Here is a 19,330-nt window from a genome sequence, read left to right on the forward strand (position 1 = left end):
TTTTTGCATGAAACTAATTATAGATTAGAAAGTAGCAGTGCATCGGTGGAAAGAAAAAGGCCACAGAGGAAATGGGTGAGTGCAGATTAATATAAAGTGGGTGTGTGATCACCTGTTTGATAGCACTGCAAACCAAGGCCAAGAACACAAATTACTTTCAGAAATGTACAAAATGATACAATCGCTTTATCTCTGCAGACTATATAATTACTGCTGCTATTAAAATGAGATTCATGGTGGACAGGTTTTAGTTGGTGATTGATTCTGAAGTCTTCTAAGTTTCTTGGCTAAACTGTGAAAGTCTGTGACCGTCAAACTCCATTCTCAAATTCATCCAAAATACACTCTTTCTCTGGAACCTCTCGCGTATGTACACACGATAAACCCTCGCGTGTCTCCGTTCCCTGTCACTTAAGATACCTAAACTAAGTCTGTCATTATGCTGTCATAGTTGAAGCATTACATCACCAGTCTGTCAGTCTCAGTTGATGTGGAGGCAGCCAAGTGGCGTTCCCCTGGAATAGCACCATTACACAAAGTCTTCATCATAAACCAATCATTCGGACTGCCTCTCCACTTCAATCAGACTATCCGTGGTCTGTGATGGGAAGTGGTTGGATCAGCCAGCACTCCCTGTCCTCTTGTCCCGTCTGTGACCGGCCCTGGAAACTAAACTGGAAATGGAGATTTAAGAGCAGACACCGAAGTGGAGAACAGGAGATGTTTTTCAGCATTACCAGTGTTTGCGCAAGTGTTTCCTGTTTGGTCACCACATCCAATTGTCCTTTCCTTGCTGATTAAAATGGCTCGCTCAGTTTCCGCAGCCCTCAGTCTTCTTAACTCAAATCATGAGAGAAGGCAGGTGACTGTGGCCTTGTTTTCAGCGTGCATGAAAGGTCAAGGTTGGACTAGAAAGTCTGAACAAAACATTAATGAAAAAGTGTTGATAATAAAAGCTGAATTTGCAGATTTAAAAAAATCTTTTTAATCTAATAACTCATAATGTTGATAAACTACAAAACTTGTTCCCAGTTCCAGTTCTACTCCCTGCTCACCTCCAGTAATGTTTTGCATTTTTAAATAACATTTGGAATGTTCAGCATTTTCCTCATGGTCTCCTCTCCTCTCATATGCTTGCAAGTGCTTGCAAGAATTTTCTCCACGTAACAAGTCATGTTATTATTAAATTTATTTTACCAGGAAGTCCCACTGAGACCACAACCTGGCCAAAGTTGCAACTATATAACCGAAATGTCTCTAAAATGCTGCAAATGCAATAAAAATATAAATCCACAATCTAAAAATTACAAACACATATTAAAAAAAAACTTCCAAATATTAAACAGCTTCTCAAAAGAAACACCTGCAAGAAAGTCTCCATCACTGCATTCCTTATTATGCTTTGAAATTCACCAACAAATTTAGGCTTTTCTGTAAATTAATCCATGTTCAACGTGCATAGTGAGAAAATACTGGTTTCTCAGATCTCTCAGAGCCTTAGCCTCAGGACTCTACTGCCTCCTTTACCAAAAAAATGGGCATACTACACCATCTAGTGGCAGCTCACTAATGCTTAAACCCAAAGAGGACTTGAGCGTATATTATTTTGAATGACAAGCTACTCTCTGCTGAGCCAGAGACAGAGGATTGCCATAGCAGGTAGCTCACCCTGCTTTGATTTAGCTGAATCTTACACTTGTGCTCTTCCTGACCCAACCCTGAAGGGATTCGAACCAGCGCCCTTTCATTTGCCAAGCAAATGTGTATATCATTTTGAATGTCGGCTTCTAATGTCTCTTTCTCTCTTGTCTCTTTTCTTTCAGGACACTGATCCCACTATTTGATGAGGACACTGGTCTGCTTCTATTGGCTGGCATGGTAAAAATAGATGCTTGAATATTAAATTTGTTATTATTGGTTATGTATTTAAATATCAGCTGGAATGACCACACCATTAACATCACCTCTCTGATTCTTATGCAGGGAAACACTGGGATCGATTGCTTTGAAGTCTCTTCCTCCGAGCCTTTCCTCTCTCAAGGTGAACCGCTGTTTGTTATCTGTCTGTACAGATGTCACAACCAGTCGTCTTTCCTATCCTGATCCATCTCTTCTTCTAATTCTCACATCCATAGTCAGCCACTGTCTGACGGATACCTCAACAAAAGGCATTGCCCTGGTCCCCAAGCTTGCCTTGGATGTGATGTCCTGCGAAGTTGTGCGTGTGCTTCAGCTGACAGACAGCTGCATCGTGCCGATCAGCTATCAGGTCCCTCGCAAGGTGTGTAGATCCACAGCAATACTCACAGCTCGCAAATAAAGGTGATGGACTTTGTGTTTGCTTGTGCTTCATTTTGTTTGTCTTTCAGAATTCAGGTCACGAGTTTCATGACGACCTTTACCCAGACACGGTGGGCACAACCCCAGCCATGTCTGCTGAGGAGTGGTGGAAGGGAGGGAACAAGCAGGTATGAGATCCCTATTTTCAAAAAGCTTAATCCAGTCTTCACGCTGCACAGGAAGCTCAAGCTGTTCGTTTTATCGTAGGTGGAGAGAGTTAGCCTGCACCCAGACAAACGTCCCAAACAAAAGGCAGCACCAGCAAAACAGACACCTGCAAAAAAGGAAGTGGCCAGTGGAGGGAGCAAGGAGGTGAGATGCACAATTATTCAAAAGATGGGCAAAATCTCCCAATTTAAACTTGATTTTTTTTTTAAAATGCCAGTGGATTGAGGATAGTAATCCCATCTCTCTTCCCCACAGGATCAAGCTCGCGACTGCTCTACCTCCAGCAGTCCTCTGAGCACTCCCAGCAGCAGCGCAGCACCGTCTCGCTCTCCTTCCTCCACCTCCGGCCTCTCCTCAGGCTTCGTTCCCAGCCCCAGTCCCAGCCAGAGTGCCAAGGCTTTCCAAAACCTGATGGGTAAAAACAAATAAAAAACACAAACACGCACTCTTAATGTCTCCTTACCCATGTTGGTGTTTTATCTTTCTTTACACAGTAAGCTGTTAATATTGAATTATTGTTATTTTTTATTCAGGGCCAACTTCCAAGTTCCGTCATATCCAGGGGACAGTCATGCACCGGGACACGCACATCACCAACATTCGTGGCCTCAACCTGACCACACCTGGCGAGTGTGACGGCTTCTGTGTCAACCGCCAACGTGTGGCAGTGCCCCTGGCCATCGCTGGGGGCCAGATTGCCGTATTTGAGGTACAGCAGCAGACGAAACATGCAGGGATGTTGTTAATAAAACTGCAGATCCCGTTTTCTCCTGTAGTTAGTTATATTGAGAAATTAGACATTTGTGTGCTGTATCTATGTGTGTGAGTATTTTTAATCCTTTCCTTAGCGCTCCCAGCCTGGCAAACTTCCAGATACAGCCCTGCCCACCATCCAAAACTCTGTCAATGTGGCTGACTTTGCTTGGGACCCCTTTGACACACATAGACTTGCTGTCGGTGAGTGCATATGCACTTTAGGGTATATGGAAGTGTCTCAGTGTGTATTTAACCTGCTTGTCTCCCTCTCTGTGTATGCTAGCTGGTGATGATGCTAAGATCCGGGTTTGGCAAGTACCAGAAGGCGGTTTGAAAGAGACCCTAACTGAACCTAAGATCATCATGCAAGGTAGAGCCTCTAAGTTGTATTTATTGCAAGTTAGAAGGTATGCAGATGTTTGTACTGTGTGTTCCCTTGCAATACGCTTTGCATTCCCTCCAATCTGTAGTTTACAGAAAAAGAGAGATGATCTGAGCATGCGTGTGGTGCATTTCTCTACTGAAAAGGCAGAACTTTAGCCAAACTGCCACTGACTGCGAGCAGTCAGTTACTAGGAACTCCTAACTGCGGTGATACCAGTTATTTTGTGCTTTGGTTACATCGTGATGTTATCGACGGTACCTGAGATTGCATCATTTAAAGTGAGGACATCCAATGTAAAAGTATTTCAAAGGAACACAATTTTAAAGGAGTTTCAAAATTAGTTCAAAAAGAAATTCCCACCACGCTCTTTAACAAGGTTACAGACAATATTGACTTCTGAGGTGACACTTTGCAGGCCACACAGAGAAAATCTACTCCATCAAGTTCCACCCTCTGGCCAGTGGAGTCCTGGTTTCTTCATCATATGATCTCACAGTCAGACTGTGGAACCTAGAGACCGGAAAACAAGTCAAAGTTCTCGATGGACACCAGGACCAGGTGAGTGACCAAGAAGTACATGAGTTAATAAAGCCAGGGGGATTTCATTCTGTGTTTAAGAAGCCAAAGAAAATAATGCTGTATATGCAGACTGTCTGCACCTATTTGGATATCTGGATCAGTTTCCATGTGCTGATGAAAACCCGATCATCTTAAAATTCCTGATTTCTTCTTCATCTTCTCTCGTGCTTCTCTTCGTGGATCCCATCAGGTGTTTGGCATGGCGTGGAGCCCAGATGGGAAGCTTCTGGCTACAGTTTGCAAGGATGGGAAAGTTCGTATCTACGATCCTCGCAAATCCACTTCACCCCTGCAGGTGTGTAACTTTCGAGAAATTATTTGTATTTTGTGAAAATCGGATAAGATCGGACAAATCCACACATCTGAGCCTCATTTTTGAATTCTAGTACACTAAGAAACAGACTCCTACAACATATCGACCTGTTGTGCTCTATATTTTATATTCTTGGGCTCTACTACAGTAGTTTCACATGATTTACAGTTCAAAGAAATGCTTGCAAGAATTTTCTCCATGTGCTCAGATTTCCTTCAAGCCAGGTTAAGTCTGCCTATCTGGGGACACCGACAGACACTTACATACTAATTTCTGTCTTTTTTCAGGAGGGCCCGGGGCCTGAGGGCCACAGGGGAGCTCGTGTGGTGTGGGTGTGTGATGGCAAGTACTTGCTGGTGTCTGGATTTGACAGGTACTGGAAATGTCAGAGAGTTTTTAAGCAGGCAGGTTGTCGGCGCACCAACGAGAAAGTCACAGGAGAACTTGACAACTCACTCCTTTTCCTTCTTCTACAGTCGCAGTGAGAGAGGACTGTACCTGTACTCTGCTAGCTCCCTGTCGTCCGGGGCCGTATCCAGTGTTCCTGTAAACGTCTCCCCTTCCACACTGATCCCATACTATGACCCCGACACCAGTGTCGTCATCCTAACTGGAAAAGTGAGCACACAAACCGAAATATTTACTCTCTACAGCCATTGATCCATGAAATAAGATTTAATCTGACTGTGTTTCTTTGTCAGGGTGACACCAGAGTGTACATTTATGAGATCGTCCCTGAAGATCCATATTTTATCGAGTGCAGCAGTTTTAATTCTCCCGAACCACATAAGGTGCCACGATCACTCCCTTTATGTTTTATTCATTATTTTCCACTTCTTTTTAAGTTAACTGGATATCGTTGAACTAAATCAAAATCTTTCCTGTTTGCAGGGTTTGGCCTTTCTGCCTAAGACTGAGTGCAATGTTCGCGATGTGGAGGTAGCTGTAGGACTGATGCTCACCAAGACAACCATAGAGCCAGTGGCCTTCAAAGTGCCAAGGGTCAAGGTGAGCCAAATGCACCACCTTGTGGCCACTTTTGAACATTACATGCTTTCTGTCTCCTGCTTTTTCTAAAAAATGGCGATAGCTTTTACTAGACACTGTATAACTAATTGCGTATGGCTTTTTTGTGTCTCCAGAAAGAGTTTTTCCAGGATGATGTGTACTCAGACACAGCGGTGTGGTGGGAACCTGCACTTACTGGCTCTGCCTGGCTCTCCGGCTCCAACGGCCTACACAAAAAGATCAGCTTGAAGCCTAAAGACATGACGCCAGGTGCAGGCAACGACACAAAACATACACACACATGCCCTTATCAAGCATGCCTGTCACTCCAAATCAAGATGCTTACATCTACAGTCTGCGTGTCAGCACTAGACATGTCTTGGTATGTTTATTCCCCCTTCCTGTAGTGAGTGAGGCCCCCAAAGAGGCTCCAGTGAGGAAATACCTTCCCTCATCTGTTTACCTGGAGGAAAAGACTGATGAACAGAAGAAAGACGAGGTGAAAAGAAGCTCAAATACTGTATAATTTTATTTTGAATAGATCTCCAAAGTTTAAGTACTTAATACTTATTCAGAACTTAATAAATATGTGTGTGTGATCCAGCTTCTGAATGCCATGGTGGCTAAGCTGGGAAATATGGATGACCCACTACCACAAGAGTCCTTCGAGGGGGTGGATGAAGATGAGTGGGTAAGTGAATGTGATCAAAATATGAATGTGTGACTTTGATGTTGCTTTCTTTCTGAATAAATACTGATTGGTTCAAAATAATGCTGATGTTGAACTAACAGGAACACACTTAATCAGTCAGTCAAACTCAAGGAGCATTAATCTCTGCAGTTAGGTAGTGTAAAGCACTGTTTCACTTGGTCTGGTTTAAATTAAAGTGACAACAGGTGCACTGTGCAACATTGTGTGACACACCCTCCACACTTTTGAAACTGTGCTGGGAGGCACGGCAAACCTTCGTGAGAAGCCAGACAACCTGAGGACGCTAGCAGAGCGCAAAACTCGAGAAAAATCAGTCAGGAGTTGATAAGGAGAGCACCACCTGCAAAACCATTCCCTTTGAGGCCACTATAACTCTCATCTGATTGAGCATCTGTGGGTCAAAAGGCTGCAAAGGCCTGGGTGTCATTTCCTGTCATTCCTTCCTGTCCGCTCTCTACTATCCTGTGAAATAAAGGCTAAAAATAATAAAAACATCCCCTTTTTAGGAATGTCTTGTTGTTTCCTCTCCAGTGCACCTGTTTTCACTTTAATTTGCACCAAAGCAGATGCAATGCACAATGAGTCAAGATAGCTTATGCATCCTAACTGCATAGATTGCTATCACTGAAGTTTAAGTGACTTTGTGCTACACTGTGACAATAAGTTGTTCCCCTGTTTTTTAAGCATGGTGTTTAAGAGGTAAATTCGGATTTCTATTCCCTTGCAGCTGACCCAGAAAGCTTCATGACCAATAAACATAGCTGTTCTGTCATCACATGTTTAAATGCATTAGATGGTTTGCTGTGATTACTGTCAGACAGAAGGGTCAGTAGAGACTGAAGGCAAGTTGCAAGCCAGGGTTGTGCTTTTGCTAACTTTTGTTTCTTTGTCATTCAGGACGATTAATGGGGATGTGCCTTTGGTTCAGTCGCCGTGCCAACAGCAGACAGAGGAGAACAGCTCCAGTGTTATATTGCCAGTCGCTTCATCAGCATACATCTCAGCCTACTGAGCACACACAGATTGCTGCATCATTACTGCACAATAACTCCATCTTTTTTGGGGGAAAAAAAATCCTAATCTTCTGTACAACCTTCTGGTTTCAGTACTGTATGCATGATATCATCTGTTGATGTCTATATCATCATATTTGATATTTTGAAATCATTCTGGGTTAAAAATTATTTGTGTGTGTGTAGATAATAATATCACTCTTTTCAAGGTATTAATGGGAAAAAAATCACCATCCAGTACAGCAATATTATTCAGGATATACAGTGAAGCCATCTCAGTCATATAGCTTTAGAACAATCATAATAATAGTGCTTTATGCATACATTACCAGTTAACTCTGAGTGCTCAAAACCAGGCCGACCCGTGGTTTACACTCGCACCAAGCAACTTTTAAATATCACACATATACTTTTCATCTGTTTTTCTCTCTGTGTGATCATGGTTTGATAATGTGATACACGCTGGCAGTATCCTGAAGTACAAAACAAAAAAAAGACCATGTTTGTTTAGGTTTAGATGTAAAAAAAAAACAAAAAACCTGTACCTACACAGTGGACCATTTCTTGTATTTTATACTGGCCAGTCATGGCAGCGCACTCAGCTCTGCAATAAAAAATGTTATATGGCAAAAAAAAAAAGATTTTTACGTCACCCAGCTGATAAAACCAATTGTCTTCCTGTTGAGTTGGGTTAAATCCACACGCTCGCACATGCACACATACACAAGCACAAGTTTAGCAGCAAAAATCCACACTGAGGATAAAACAGGGTGGCCAGTTTTCATGTTTAGCCATGAGCTGGAGTTTCTATTTACAGCAACATTAGGTTATCTTCTCTTTATTAGCCGATATTAGCCTCGGAAGCCATTCTAGCATAATTAGGTGCCAGGTACATATGATTCAATTTATGGCCAGTAGTAGTCTCATAGTTGGCGATCAGATGTGAATACAAATAAACCATTTCCTTTTGAGTTTTAAGACGGGGCTTTATATACTTAAGGATGATTGTGTCTTTCTTTTTGTTTATCGGGTAGATTAACTTTTAATTTAGACTCTTGTCGGTGTTCTGACTGTTTCGGGGATCTTCCTCATTAAATGAGCTAATTTTAGTATCTAATTTTTACTACTAACAACTTATGATGGTGTTAATTAGACAACAGTACAGTATTAATAATTTACAATGCAGCCGTCATGTAGTTTCTTTGTAGAGCTACAGCGGTACCTTCAGTAATCCAGGCTTGATCTCACAAAGTTTGTTTACAACCTCTGATGGACCGAAATGTTTACTTTGCTTAGGTGTCCTCAGGTTTTTTGTGATGTATACTGTAAGTGCTAGTGATTCTCAAAGGCCATACTTTTTTCTTCCTACTTTTGGATCAGATAAACTTGCCTTCCATTTGTTTTTATACAGTGAGTACAGCTTTGTTTTGTTTCTGTCTTACTTGAGCAGCGGTTTCTGGATTTTTTTTCTCAACATTGTCTTGCAATAAACACCTTTTAAACTCATTTCTGCTTGTCTCTGTGTGACTAAGAAAACTGGTAGATATGTGATATTTATTTTAAAAATCCTCACTAATATTTGGTTTAATGTCCCTTAGCAAGGTTTGTATTCCATCAATAGGATTCTTGGGATAATTCTAGCTGAATTTTTGACCACTCTTCTTGGCAGAATTGGTAGAGTTAGTTTAAATCGGACATAACTTTTAAATCTAGTCCACAAATTTAAATAGGTTTGATATTTGGGTTTTGGGAAGGCTATTCCAGAAGATAATGTTAGCCTACTTTATCCTGATATGAGTTTGGAAGCATTATCCTATTGGAACGCCCAGTAAAAGAAATCATTAAAAGCCCCAAAGTACCATAAAATTAATGCCCATGATGGTACCTGCAGTTAAAATTTATTTGCTCCTTCAGTTCATTATAACTTCATATGTACTTTATTTTGTTTGGCCTGACTTTTTCCGTCCTGTGTTAATTCACAACACCAATATCCCATTTTTTTCTTGTCAGTCAAAACAGTTTATAAGCTCTGTTTTTCAACGTGCAGTTATTTTAAGCACTTAAGTTATTGTTGAATTCTTTTATTGCTCATTATAAAGTGTAAAGGAGCATTTACCAACATATTTATTTTAATCAGTAGAGTTTAGTCATGTTTTTTGACGTATACTTGTAATTTCTCGCCTTACTGTTTTGAATGAAAACTGCACTTTGACTTCCCGACCAGCAGGTGTCAGTGTTCAAATTTTCTCCGTCCAGCCGAGCCGTCTTCAATTTGATATTGTCGACGCTTCCTTGAACTCTGACCTGTCTGTAACCTTCAGCGTGCATGTGAAAACAGAAGAGACGTGCTGTTAGCTGAGGCTTTATTAATATTATTATTGTAATTATTATAACATGGTAAGAATACATTTGATACTTTTTGTGTTAATGTGCCAACACTGTTAAAGACTGCGGTTATTCTGGAAGCTTCCCTTGTGTGTTTGTCGCACATAAGACGTAAGACAGCTGTGCCTCCTCGTCACTGAGAGGTCTTTCATTTGATTTAGGGTTAAAAATGTAAATAGTTTTTACTAACGTCACATCCAGAAAGGATGTAGACGTGTGTGGAAAGCGTGTAATGCAGGTGTCGTTGACTGTAAAGTCACTTCTGAGTGTTTTTTGTGATTAACGCTCTCATTCTTGATGTTTTTTCTCCTGTTGTAGGCTAAATATCTCGCACAAATCGTAGTGATGGGAGTTCAGGTGGTGGGACGTGCATTCGCTCGTGCTTTGCGACAAGAATACGCAGGTATGACCCGGAATTAGTCGATTATTCGATTCTTGCGCAGAATACATTGTTACAAAGTACTAACGTAGTTTGACACCTGGCATAAGGTAATATAAGAAGTATCAGTTTACTTTGAATAATATAGGGCCACACCTGGCCATAGGCTGTGCACACCATTATAGTTTTAGTTACCTTAGATAGAAGCACATTTTGTAAGTTTCAGACAAATGTTGTAGAACACAATGGTCATCATTTTTTAATCACCATTACATGTTTACTAGCCTCAGGTCGGCCTTTAATTCTTCATGGCATGAGTTCGCGAAGCTGCTGTAAATATTCCTCAGATCAGTTCTCTATTGGATTTAGATCTGAGGACTGTTGGAAGCAAGAAGGGATGGACATGGTCAGCAAAAATACTGAATTAGCAGCTGGTGTTGTCTTCTGCTGCTGTAGCCCACCTGCTTCAAGCTTTGATGTGTCCTCTGCCTACCTTAGATCTAATGAGTGATTATTTGAATTACTGTTGCTTTCCTGTCATTTCTAAGCAGTCTTCCCATTCTCCATGTCGATGGCCTCTGGCATCAACAAAGCACTTTCACCTAGACATCAGCTGCTCACCGGATATTTTTTCATTTTTTAACATTCTCCGTAAACCCAACATATGGTTATGTGGGAAAATCATAGTAGATCAGCATGCAACCATGCAGTGTTTGAACTTCAGCATGTCATCTTGACCACATCTGCATGTCTCAGTGCATTGAGTTGTTGCCATGTAATTGGCTGATTAGATAGATCCTGGCGTTAATTAATGGGAACCAGTGTACCTAAGTTGCAGGTAGGTTTATGCATGTCTGTGTGCATGTGAATCACATTTGTTTTTGTTGTGTTTTGCTACACAGCCAGTCAAGCTGCAGCGCAGGCCAGGGGCCGTTCGGGTCAGGAGTCGGCCGCAGCCTCCAGCATCACTGGAATGAGTTTGCAAGAGGCCCAGCAGATCCTCAATATCTCCAAACTTAGCCCTGAGGATATTCAGAAGGTACAGTCACACTAGTGCTACTTTTAGATCCTTTTAAGGTTGAAATTGGTCTGAAGATCTAAGAAGCTTTTTGTTTTTTTAAATACCATCTGATGTGGAAGCTTTTTACTCATACACAGTTATTAAAACAAATGCAGTAGTTTGGTTAGTTTACGGTCAAAGATTGCATGGAAGTTAAACCATCTCTAAAGTGGTCATCAAGTAATGGTGTTAAGCGTTTGTTTAACACTAGAACACTAACATCGGGTATATTTTACATGATAATTCCCATCAACGATACATGGCAAACTGAAGTACTTTTCTTTTACTTCTGAATCTCTCTGATGTCATGTCATTGATGTGATTTGATAGAATATTTGGTTAAAAACTGTGTATTTTTGCTGGGAGTAAGTAAATGGAGTCGGATGCTGTCACTAGAATACTAACACTGAAGCGTTTCTCTTCACCAGAACTACGAGCACCTTTTTAAAGTCAATGACAAGTCAGTGGGCGGTTCCTTTTACCTACAGTCAAAAGTAAGTACTCTGAACCTGCATTCACTTTCACTTTCCAGACATTTTTTAAAATGTGTACAGTTAAGGCAGCATGAACATAAAAATTGGTACATTGTTTTTGCTTGTCTAAATATGAAATCGGCACCAAAAATAATAAATAATTAAAAAGTACAGTTTTATACCTGTAGGTGTCAGAGTTTTGAGTCTCAAACTCGGATCTTTCTACTGCCAGATATTGTGTAGACAGAGCCAGCTGTTCTAAAAGGCTTTTCAAACTGTTGCAAAAGGCATTTTCACCCTTTTTTTGCTGTTCTCTTGGGTTCTGATGACGCAACGACAAATCCAAGCAAACCAAAAGGAATCTCTACCAAGAGGCTGAGAACATTCGCTCAACTTATTGGTCAGATGTGTCTGAGAACTGAGGAAGTATCGAAATATAAGATATATATCATGTCAATTTAAAGTGGCACAACATCAGAGTTGGCATTTGCTCATAATGGTGGAAATTATAGAAATACACCAAAACCATAACTTTGCTCTTTGTGTTAAATTTCTGCTCATTCAAACTTTACTTGGGGAAAACACTCAGCAGAATAAAGTAGTTAATGTTGATCATGTAGCACAGATATTGTGACAGTTGCAGGTTTCAGTGCCCTGCCTTCTTCCACAATACAAAATTAACTTGGCCATATGAGCTGTTTAGTTCCTGAGGGAAAACTAACCAGTCTGATCAGACTGTACTAAAGAGCGAAGATGTTAAATGACTCTGATGCTGACAGAAACTGTTTATTGTCAGAGATGATGTTCGTGTTCAAAATACTGTTTTAGTATTTTTTTAAAAAAAATTAAATTATAAATACACTGTTTATTATATTAATCATTCACATTGAGTGAATCCTCTCCATGGTGAGCGGTGGTTTTTGTTTTTGGGTTTTTTTTGTGTATTTGTAACTTCCAAAATTTTTATCTTCTATTTTTTTGTTTCCTAAACTTTTACAATTTCTAGATTAACATGCAAAAAACTGAAAAATAGATAATATTGATCTATCTTTGCTTATTTTCTCTGAATTTTTAACTTGAAGACATCAAAATGTGTCCATTCTAGTTACGATGCAAACGGTCACTTGTAGTGCAGACTTGATTTAAAAACTCCACTATGTTCACAAAAAAAAAAGAATTGCCACAGGCTACAGACAGAAAAGTCACCGTGGGGCAGATTTCACTGGCTGACTGGTCAGGTCGGACCGAAGTTCATGTTTGAAAGCTCAGTTTTTTTTCACTCTCAGGACCAGCCCTAATAGTTTCTATGACAGATGTGCAAATACAAACTTCTCACTCCTTTTTTAGTCTTCTCATAACAAAGATCTGTTCTCATCGAATATCAAGTCACATGTAGGTGGAGTCGACTCTTTGTAATGAGTAATGTTTGACGTTCAGTCAGTTGCTCGGTACTTCCTCTTTACTGTGACTAATTTTGTATTTTAAAAACATTGAAGTCACCTCTTTCTATTTTTCATCGCTGTTATTGTTTGTGTGTAGGTGGTGCGAGCCAAAGAGCGTCTGGACGAGGAACTAAGTATACAGAAAAAAGAAGAAAAGCAGCAATCACAGCAGAACACGGAAACATGAAGGACAAAGCGATGCCCTGTCTTTCCTCTCCCCATCCTCTGTAAATTATAACCCAATTAAAAGTCTTCTCCTTTTCTCTAGTTTTGACTTTGTGACACTTTTTTTGCCAAGCAATGAAATGCAAAAAAGGAAACTATAAATCTATACATATGATTTTAGCTTATGTGCTGAATTAAACTGCATTGAGTTGAATGTTAATCAGGTTATTCTGGGTTATTTTTTTTACCTGTTTTAATTATATATTTGAGATAGAAATGAAAATGCACACAAAAGTATCAAATGCAGCTTTATTAAACATTTTTGTTTTCATTGACATTATTATCAATATCGTAATAAAATTCCTCTAAAACAGGAGAACGCCGCTATGTTGTACCAATTGGAGACTTTTACAACTCTAAAATTCTGCATGTTCGACCATAGAACATGATGCCAGGAAAAAAAAATATATTTTCATATAATCATTTTCTTTTTCATAGTGTATAACTTCTATATTTACCTATAATAATAAAAAGGCACTTGGAAAAATTAAAATACTGACATAATATCTCACAAATGTGCAAAAAAACAGAACTTGGAACAGGCCTTGCGTGGCCTTAGTCTTATCATTAACCCTTTGTGCAACGCTGTAGCGTTTTCGGTCAGCGGCGCCCCTTTTACCCTGACCCGACTCGCTGACAGCTTTTTGCCCTGGATTTCAGCTCCACGTGTCTCAACGTGAAGTGTTAAAATCTGCAGGAGCGCGTACCACTTTTTCTTTTTATGCTATATGAAAAATAAGACTTTAGAATTCAGACATTTTAGCGACTCCAAATGACTTTTTACAATGACTTTGTTCCCAAAAACAACCGACGAATAACGCACTACGCTGAGAAAAGACGTGACAGCATCACCTTATCTACACTCGCTATAAAGGGGGGAGGGGGGCGGTTTATTACAGGCTGAGCTCAAAGGGTTAATGGATCGTACAGCTTATTTAATATTAAAGATGTGTGGACCCTGGAAGGATCCGTGTCAGTATCGTTCAGATTTCTGCGGCCACGCCGAGTCTCTGTCCCTGGCTTCGACCAGCAAGAGGAAGAGACAGACAGGGGAGGTGGAGGAGGAAGAGGAGAGCCGCAGCATCTGTGGGTTTCACTGTTGCCATGGAAACCGTGTCTAGCCTACTTAACACCTGTTTTGGTGACATCACACGCCAGGATTGTCCACTCAAAGAGCGAGAAATTCTTTTCAATTCAATACCCACCCAGACTCCAGAGACAGGCCAATGGTGTGTGTGTGTGTGTGTGTGTGTGTTTGGTGATTTGAGGGGGGGGGTGTCTCTGAGATAATAATGACTAACAAAATTACTGAGGCAGAAACACAGGTAGGCTGTGAATCCTGGTGGATCTGTGGGCAGCACAAACTCACACACGGGGGTTTATACTTGTTTGTTTGCTGTGAAAGTGGCCTTTTACTATGCCTGTCAAAAAAAAAAAAAAGCTTTGTGGCCGGGAGGTGGGGGAGTTGAGCCTGTGGGTTTAATCTATAAAAAAAGAAAAGAAAAAAAAACCCAGAGGGCAGCTAGAGTTCAGTGGCCTAGTTTTCTGCAGGCTGGTATGCCTCTGAGTGGCTGCCACATTGGGCACAGCACAGCACAGCGACTTCAGAGCTGAGAGGGCCGTTTGCCGGGGTAGGTGGCCAGATGGAGAGTGGCTACGCTGCACAGCCATCCTCCACTGGCATACAGCCTCTGCTCTCATCTCTCCCCGTCCCTTGTCCATTCATTTATTCATTCAGCCAAGCCTTTCTCTTTGCTCTCACGCTGTCTCAGTGCTGCCCAACATTTCACAGATGTTTTCCTTTTTGTTGTTTTTTTTTGTTTCGGATACTCTCTCAATAAAGACATCTTTTATGCTCACACTCCCTCAGTGTCACACACCGATGTGTTTGTCTTGGAGGAATGCACTGTCATTTGGTCTACCGGATGCTCAGATTAAACCACATGTCCCTCCTAAAGCAGTGGTTCCAACCTTTTGGCTTAAGACAAAAGGGATCAAATCTGCAGTTATGGCCTCGAAATCAGGGTTGCCAGGTTTCGGTAGAATCTGTAAAGTTTTGTAAGTGCTGCCTCTTGTTTGTTCTGCGTGAACATTGCGCACGTCTGTTGATAGAAAATCCACATTTTCAAGGACATCATTCATTTGAACCTGAACCTACCGAACAGATTACAGATCACTGTGTCTGCCACCTTGCCTTTTTGCACAGTGTATGGTCTTAGTCTTAATATATGTTCAGCAGATCCCCCAAACACTGATACCCTGCCTTAAACAAACTGTTTCATTTTAAGGTTACCCAGGAAAGGCATCCAAGGGGGAAGGAGTTAAGGAGTTTGTGGCACTGTATAGGAAGCCACACTCAGGACTTAACTCTCTCTGTGAGGTTACGCTTGGGAAAGGCAGTGTGTTAAAGTACATGATAACATACTACAATGGAAAAAATTGGCCATAGGTGTGAACAGTGGTCTGTCTCTCTGTTAGCCCTGTGACAGACTGGTGAGCTGTCCTTTTGCCCAGTAAAAGCTGGGATAAGCGCCAGCACCCCAACTAATCCTGAAGAGGATGGATGGGTGGATGACAACACTAGATGATAGAGATCACTTGAATTATTAAAATGATCCTGAGGGGCAAAAGAATCACACTGGATTCATTATTCTAGAAAGATTAAAGATTATTCACATATAGGTTTAATGGCAAAATAACGGGCTGGCTAACAGACTTAGTGTCACCCACTGATCTGCTGAAGCATTTTTAAAGTTTTTAAAAATTATTATCCGACCCTTCAGATTCATAATAATATCCCTTTTGTCTCCCAGATGTCAGATTGGGCACCACTGCTGCTGGAAAACCAACCAAAGCTCTCCCTCTCTTCGACTCTTCGACCTCTCGAAAGACTCATCCTCGACAGCAGAAAGCTGATTTGCAGAGCAGCCATGACAGAACACAAGAAGCATCTTCAACATTAGAAAAAATGTCTCGTCTGAACAACAGCAAAAAAAAAGAGAGAGAGAGAGAGAAAAAACACACAATAACTGAATGTATCGCCCCCTTGGATAAAGTGATGGAAAAAAAAAAGACAGCCAATGAAGCGGAAGGAGAGGGGAGAGATGGAGGAGTGAAGCGAGAGGAGGGCTGGGGTTTATGCCAGTCTCTTGAGGGAATGTTCCTTGTGTTATGATCCTCCTCTCCCGCTCCTCGACCTCTCTTCTGTGCACACAGCAATCAAAGTCAGTGTCACGGACAATTACTGAGCGACAGGCGTCTGGAACCCACAGCAGGAAAAAAACCGAACTGAGAGCAAAACAACTGATCAAAGAACCGTGTAACATTTCATAAGAACACACAAGGGATATAGTTTGTGATAAGTGCATGTCGACAGCTTTATCGAACCATGAGAAGTTTCCCAGAAGTTAAATGAGTCTGTTTTTGTTGTTGTTTTGTTTTGTCCATTTTTGCCCCTTTGGACAGATTAAATTGAGGCAGTTTGCAATAGTGTGGCTTCATAGTCAGTCCAGCTGTATGTGGCACTGAGTGCATAACACCCCCCCAGGCCCCCCCAAACACACCTCCACCCCTCCTCTGTGGCACAATGCGAACATCCCGCTTGCAGTTTTCCAGGTACTTTTGGCACAGCGTGAAAACTTGTTGAACTCGGGACAAATATTCAACCGACGGCTCCGGGTTGGACCTCGACTGGACGACCACCTGTTTTTCACAGCTGGTTTTGGGTCGGGTTACTAAAAAAAAAAAAAAAAAAAAAAAAATACAAGACAGTAGTGTTTATCGCCACAGTGGCCCTTTCATACGCAAACTGGCCGTGTTGATTCAATTACGGGAAAGCAGCTGGACAATCCACGAGAAAAAAAAGTGCTAGTTCTGTAAAAGGCAAGCAGGATGTCGTGTGTGTCACGTCCTACCAGGAGGAGGGGGGGCGGGTGTCGGCTACACCACAGTGCTTTAAATCTCACTTGAAAAACAATTGGTGTTTGCCAGGTGATGTAACACCATTTGTCTATGTTATGTCCTCAGTTCGCTCTGTGCCCCTAAAAGCCCCTAGTCTGCACACCTCGTACACATTCTGGTGGACTAGGCTGGTCTGTGTTGGTCACCCTCCCCCCAAACTGGGGACAGATTGTCAATAGTTAGCAGCAGTTTTGAGGTTTCGATACTATAGCCAGTTGACGCTATTATACGCTGTGTTTAATGGTCTCGTCCCCCCACACATATACATTTGAGTTCACTTGCTTTGGTTTGGCAAGCTTGTCTGGATCATATTAATCACAGCACCCTGCGAGAAATAGGTCAAAACTTTAAAGTGATTTGAGAATCCCCCTATTTGCCTAAATGTGAGCGCGTCACTTATGTTGTGTGTGTGTTTGTGTGTGTGTGTGTGTGTGTGTGTGTGTGTGTGTATCTCACTGCGAAGCTGGAGGCACACTGTCAAAGTACAGTCTTATAAATACTTGTCAATGAAGGAGGACTTTTGTAAGAACACAGAGCACTAAGACTGTCACGTTCATGGTCCTTGTCCATAGAAACAGCAAACAGGAATGAGTAGAGTATAAAATAGGAGAGGAAAGAGGAGCCTGTTGTAAGGCCTTAAAAGTACATAGCCATACAAGTTTCCTGAACAGAGCATTTGGGCCTCAAGTTTAGTTTTTTGCCAACAATGTGATAGGCTTCCGTTGCAAGCTCATTCTTGTGAGGTGTAGTGTTTTCACTTGTTTTTGCTGATTGCCGATTTGATAAGTATGCTTTTATTCTTCAAGTGTCTCTATCCCAATGCATTGCCTGGATTTGATTGTGCAAGCCAATCCCTATCACCTTTGACTGCCCAGACCCTCACTATGGCATTGACCCTCCCATCCCGACCCCCTGAGCTCTTCTGGAATGTGTGTTAGTAAAATGTGTGTGTGTGGGTGTGGATGTGTATCAGTTGACCACAGCTGGCTTGAGCACCACAGTGCCTGGGGGGATGACCACCCAGGACAAAGGATCATGAGACCCTCCTGTGGAGAGGTTCAGGGCCCCCCCAGTCACCTGATTCTCTGCCTCGTCTCCTTTGCCCTTCTTTGCATGGTGGTTCTGGGCCCCGCACTCGGATGCAGGCCCTAGAACCGGCACCATCGGCAGGCCCAGGGCCGAGGAGGGAAACGCGGGGGAGAGAAGATGGGACTTTGTGAGACCCAGCGGGGAGCCGTTGAAAGAGAGGATGGATGTTCCTCCCAAGCTGCCAGGAGGGGAGTTGGCACAGCCCAGTGTGCTGAGGTCCAGGGGCCGAGAACTGAGAGGGGACAGGGGCAGGCTTCCGCCGAGGCCCTGCAGAGCATGGCCTCCCAGGAGAGCAGCCGCTGCCCCTGGGATTATAATGTGGGCTCCGCTCACATAGGACAACTCTGAATCTTTCCCACCACCACTAGTAAGCCCCCCGCTCTGACTTCCCTTCAACAGGGAGCCCACTCCACCCGAGGAGCCCTGCTCCTGAGTCACAAAGTGGCCGTGGGCTTTGATGTGCTTGCGGAGAGAGCTGGGGTCTGTGTAGCGCTTCAAGCAGCCCACCATCTTGCAGTAGTAGGGCTTGTCCACATAGTGCGTGCGTGTGTGTTTGAAGCGGTCGCTGGAGTTGGAGTAGCGCTTGTTGCAACCCTCATACGGACAAATGTAGGGCTTTTCACCTGCAGGGGGAGAGATGATAGAGATGTTTAGATTCATTTAGAAAATCTTAAAAATCTACTACACAAAAACAAAAGTCTTTGTAGGAATTAAGTAGAGACTTCATATGAAGGATTTCACAGCCTCAAGCTGAGTGTTTTTGCAGTCATCGTCTTAGTTTTTTGAAACCAAACAACTGTTATCAAATGACTCTCCAATCACAAGTCAGCCAATGAGCACAGCTTGGTTTAGCCTGCTTTCTTACTCTAATGGAGGCCATGATTTACAAAATGTCATGTTTTATTTAATATGACTCGATAGAAGCCATCAAAAACACAAGCTGACTATTATAAAGAACTTCCTTATTAATTTTTACTTTACAGTTTAACTGTATAGCAAACACTGCCTCAGATATCCGTCAGTACTCACTGGGCTCTGACCAC

General features: G+C 42.0%; 2 protein-coding genes across 5 annotated transcripts in view; one reads left to right on the forward strand and one right to left on the reverse strand.

Annotated features, from left to right (window-relative positions):
• The window catches only part of LOC116321429 (mitochondrial import inner membrane translocase subunit TIM16-like), a 112,610-nt gene extending 99,330 nt beyond the window's left edge, over window positions 1-13,280 (forward strand). The window contains exons 10-31 of one of the 3 annotated variants that reach the window (XM_031741278.2): window positions 1,824-1,878; window positions 1,984-2,041; window positions 2,136-2,281; window positions 2,370-2,468; window positions 2,548-2,652; window positions 2,764-2,923; window positions 3,042-3,217; window positions 3,357-3,465; window positions 3,548-3,634; window positions 4,065-4,207; window positions 4,419-4,523; window positions 4,829-4,914; window positions 5,018-5,159; window positions 5,243-5,332; window positions 5,433-5,549; window positions 5,684-5,819; window positions 5,957-6,048; window positions 6,154-6,240; window positions 9,978-10,062; window positions 10,941-11,077; window positions 11,527-11,592; window positions 13,111-13,280. In XM_031741278.2, coding sequence (XP_031597138.1) covers window positions 1,824-1,878; window positions 1,984-2,041; window positions 2,136-2,281; window positions 2,370-2,468; window positions 2,548-2,652; window positions 2,764-2,923; window positions 3,042-3,217; window positions 3,357-3,465; window positions 3,548-3,634; window positions 4,065-4,207; window positions 4,419-4,523; window positions 4,829-4,914; window positions 5,018-5,159; window positions 5,243-5,332; window positions 5,433-5,549; window positions 5,684-5,819; window positions 5,957-6,048; window positions 6,154-6,240; window positions 9,978-10,062; window positions 10,941-11,077; window positions 11,527-11,592; window positions 13,111-13,200 — 2,371 coding nt within the window. In that variant the 3' untranslated portion in view covers window positions 13,201-13,280. Of the gene's footprint in view, window positions 1-1,823; window positions 1,879-1,983; window positions 2,042-2,135; window positions 2,282-2,369; window positions 2,469-2,547; window positions 2,653-2,763; window positions 2,924-3,041; window positions 3,218-3,356; window positions 3,466-3,547; window positions 3,635-4,064; window positions 4,208-4,418; window positions 4,524-4,828; window positions 4,915-5,017; window positions 5,160-5,242; window positions 5,333-5,432; window positions 5,550-5,683; window positions 5,820-5,956; window positions 6,049-6,153; window positions 6,241-7,158; window positions 8,781-9,543; window positions 9,672-9,977; window positions 10,063-10,940; window positions 11,078-11,526; window positions 11,593-13,110 lie in introns of those variants that run through there. The other 2 variants (XM_031741276.2, XM_031741277.2) reach the window with 2 other exon arrangements.
• Window positions 13,281-13,472: 192 nt separating this feature from the next.
• glis2b (GLIS family zinc finger 2b) overlaps window positions 13,473-19,330 on the reverse strand; it is a 28,864-nt gene continuing 23,006 nt past the window's right edge. For both annotated transcript variants that reach the window (XM_039611657.1, XM_031741257.2), the window contains exon 7: window positions 13,473-18,910. In XM_039611657.1, coding sequence (XP_039467591.1) covers window positions 18,168-18,910 — 743 coding nt within the window. In that variant the 3' untranslated portion in view covers window positions 13,473-18,167. The remainder of the gene's footprint in view (window positions 18,911-19,330) is intronic.

Source organism: Oreochromis aureus, linkage group 4, assembly GCF_013358895.1.
Source record: "Oreochromis aureus strain Israel breed Guangdong linkage group 4, ZZ_aureus, whole genome shotgun sequence".
NCBI classification, from domain to species: Eukaryota; Metazoa; Chordata; class Actinopteri; order Cichliformes; family Cichlidae; genus Oreochromis; species Oreochromis aureus.